The sequence below is a fragment of the Scomber scombrus genome, chromosome 8 (genome assembly GCF_963691925.1).
Source record: "Scomber scombrus chromosome 8, fScoSco1.1, whole genome shotgun sequence".
Lineage (NCBI taxonomy): Eukaryota > Metazoa > Chordata > Actinopteri > Scombriformes > Scombridae > Scomber > Scomber scombrus.
This window is the reverse complement of record NC_084977.1, coordinates 27,232,358-27,235,201: the sequence shown is the minus strand read 5'-3', so window position 1 is coordinate 27,235,201 and position 2,844 is coordinate 27,232,358. Positions and strand designations below refer to the sequence as shown.

The window sequence follows — 2,844 nt, the reverse complement described above, 5'->3', positions numbered from 1 at the left end:
TGCAGTTTGTTGATGCTTTTTCGGAGAAGCGACGGGAGAAGTTTTGTGGACACAACATAGCAGGGACCTATTGGGAGAAGAGGCTCTCTGTCACACACACGCACGCCACACACTCATCCAGACACACACTCAACTGAGAGAGAGAGAGCGGGTGAGAGGGAGAGAGAGAGAGAGAGAGAGGGAGTGAGAGTGTGTGGAGACGCGGCTTGGTGCTTGTTGTTTTTTGTCCAGAGAAAAAGTTGAGGAGAAAATCGACAGGTAACTTCCAGCAGCAGCAGCAGCAGCAGCAGCAGCAGCCCTGCTCTCCTCACTGTCCTGCCTCTGGCTTGTGGAGTTTGTCTCTGTCTTCTTTTTTCCATTCTTCTGATCGGGAGCTCCAACCGAAAAGCTGTTCCTGATGTATAACATGATGGAGACTGAACTTAAGCCCCCTGCCCAGACCAACACGGGGGGCACGGGCAACACCAACACGTCCGGCACCGGCCCCAACCAGAAAAACAGTCCGGAGCGGGTCAAGAGACCCATGAACGCGTTCATGGTGTGGTCCCGGGGCCAAAGGAGGAAGATGGCGCAAGAAAATCCCAAAATGCACAACTCGGAGATAAGCAAGAGACTGGGCGCCGAGTGGAAACTTCTGTCGGAGAGCGAGAAGAGACCTTTCATCGACGAAGCCAAGAGGCTCCGGGCCCTGCACATGAAGGAGCATCCGGATTACAAATACCGGCCCCGGCGGAAAACCAAGACCCTCATGAAGAAGGACAAGTACACCTTACCTGGTGGGCTCCTGGCTCCGGGAGGCAACGGGATGGGAAGCGGGGTCGGTGTAGGAGTGGGGGGCGGGCTGGGCGGTGGGGTGAACCAGCGGATGGACAGTTATGCTGCGCACATGAACGGCTGGACCAACGGGGGTTACGGCATGATGCAGGACCAGCTGAGCTACCAGCACCCGGGACTGAATGCCCACAACCCGAGCCAGATGCAATCCATGCACCGCTACGACATGAGCGCCCTGCAGTACAACACCATGGCCAGCTCTCAGAGCTACATGAACGGCTCCCCGACCTACTCCATGTCCTATTCCCAGCAAACCACGCCGGGGATGACCGCGCTGGGCTCCATGGGGCCCTCCTCGGTGGTGAAGTCCGAGTCCAGCAGCTCCAGCCCTCCTGTCGTCACCTCGTCCTCTCACCGTGCTGCCCCGGGCTGCCAAAGCGGAGATCTGAGGGACATGATCAGCATGTACCTGCCTGGGGCGGAGGTGAGCGAGCAGAGCGCCCAGACCAGGCTACACATGTCCGGGCACTACCAGAGCACCGTGCCCGGGACGACGATCAACGGCACGCTGCCTTTAACACACATGTAAGAGACACATAGCAAAGAGAAAGAGAGAGAGAGAGAGAGAAAGAGAGAAAAAAAAGAACTTTTATAAGAGAAACTGTGGACTACTTAACGTTGGACTATTTTTGTACAGAAAAAAAATCGGGGTGGGAAAAAGTTGTATAGAAGTCTCCAGGAAAAAAAGGACACACGACTCTTTTTTCTTTTTCTTTCATTTTATTTTAAAGGAAGCTCTAGAGGAACGATAGGAGATCCCCCTGTTCACTGGTGGATGAAGTTTGGAAGACTAGAAAGTGGGAGTCGCAATCAAATGTTTTATTATTGCAATCACCTTTTGTACAGTATTTATCAAAGAAACATTACAATCAGATGAAATTGTTTGTTAAACTGCAAGAGGTTGCATTTTTCCTTTCTTTTTTGTTTTGTTTTTTTATATATATAAAGCTACGCCAGTTCTGCAGAAAATATTAAAAGTGAAAATGGCAGAACTGGAACTATGGGAGCGATCAGTTATGCTCCTTTATTACTGCAAACTTTGGAAAGAAAAGGGACATAAAACGAAAGCAGGTAATACTGTTTATTTTTGTTTATTTCATTTAAGGTCAATATTACTAAAACATTTTAATTTCGTAAAGAAAAAAAAAAGATAAGACTTCTTTTCTCTCATTCAGCTTAAAATATAGGTTGTTAATTTATATTTCCGTCTCCCACTTTTCATCTGTTAGAGGTATGACGCTTGTGCTCTTTATTTTCTAATTGATTTGTACAATTTCTGTATATTTACTGTGATATTTTAAGTTTTTATTTCAAAAATTCATTCCCGTAGTTGTATTTTAAAAATTGTGGCCTGTACGCAGAAGCCAACCACTCCATGTATATATATACCGGAACTAATACCATCCTTATAACAGTTACAATTTCAGCTGAGTATATTTTTTTTCAATATGCAGTTTGAAATGAATAAATTTTGGAAATTTGGATACTTGAAATTGTTTGAGTTTTGATTTTTATTTCTCTTTGTCATTTTATTTATGTGTGTGTATAGTAGGTCATCACATGTTGAGTTGTCATCTGTCAGCTTTTCACCTTTTCTCCTGATCTTAATGTTTTATTGTAAATTCAACACTTCCATTTTATTTCCTTTTATGGTTATAAAGCATATTAGGCTCCAGCTAATATCAATGACAATTCTGAGGGGAAGACTTTTCCCCCTTTAAAAAAACAAAACAAAAAAATCTAAACAAAAAAACCTCCACTGATCAAATAATTCAGTTTGTGCGTCGTGGTTAACCACGTTTTATATTTTCCAGTGCCTGCGGATTGCCCCATCAAGCCAAAGTTTGTTGCCTGTTTCCTATAAAGGGGGACGATTTTACCACCAAAATGCCCAACATCCCCAGGTATAGACTGTCATTTCTCCTCTTCTAAAACCAATCAAAACAACTAATCAGCATTACTGCTATGGTACATTTTACAATTTAAATATGTTGTCCTTTTTTAAAATTA

General features: G+C 44.6%; 1 protein-coding gene across 1 annotated transcript; it reads left to right on the top strand.

Annotated features, from left to right (window-relative positions):
• Positions 1-397: 397 nt before the first annotated feature.
• On the top strand, positions 398-1,363 carry sox2 (SRY-box transcription factor 2). The gene has a single exon (XM_062423550.1). The coding sequence runs from the start codon at positions 398-400 to the stop codon at positions 1,361-1,363; it is 966 nt and encodes a 321-aa protein (XP_062279534.1).
• Positions 1,364-2,844: the final 1,481 nt, after the last annotated feature.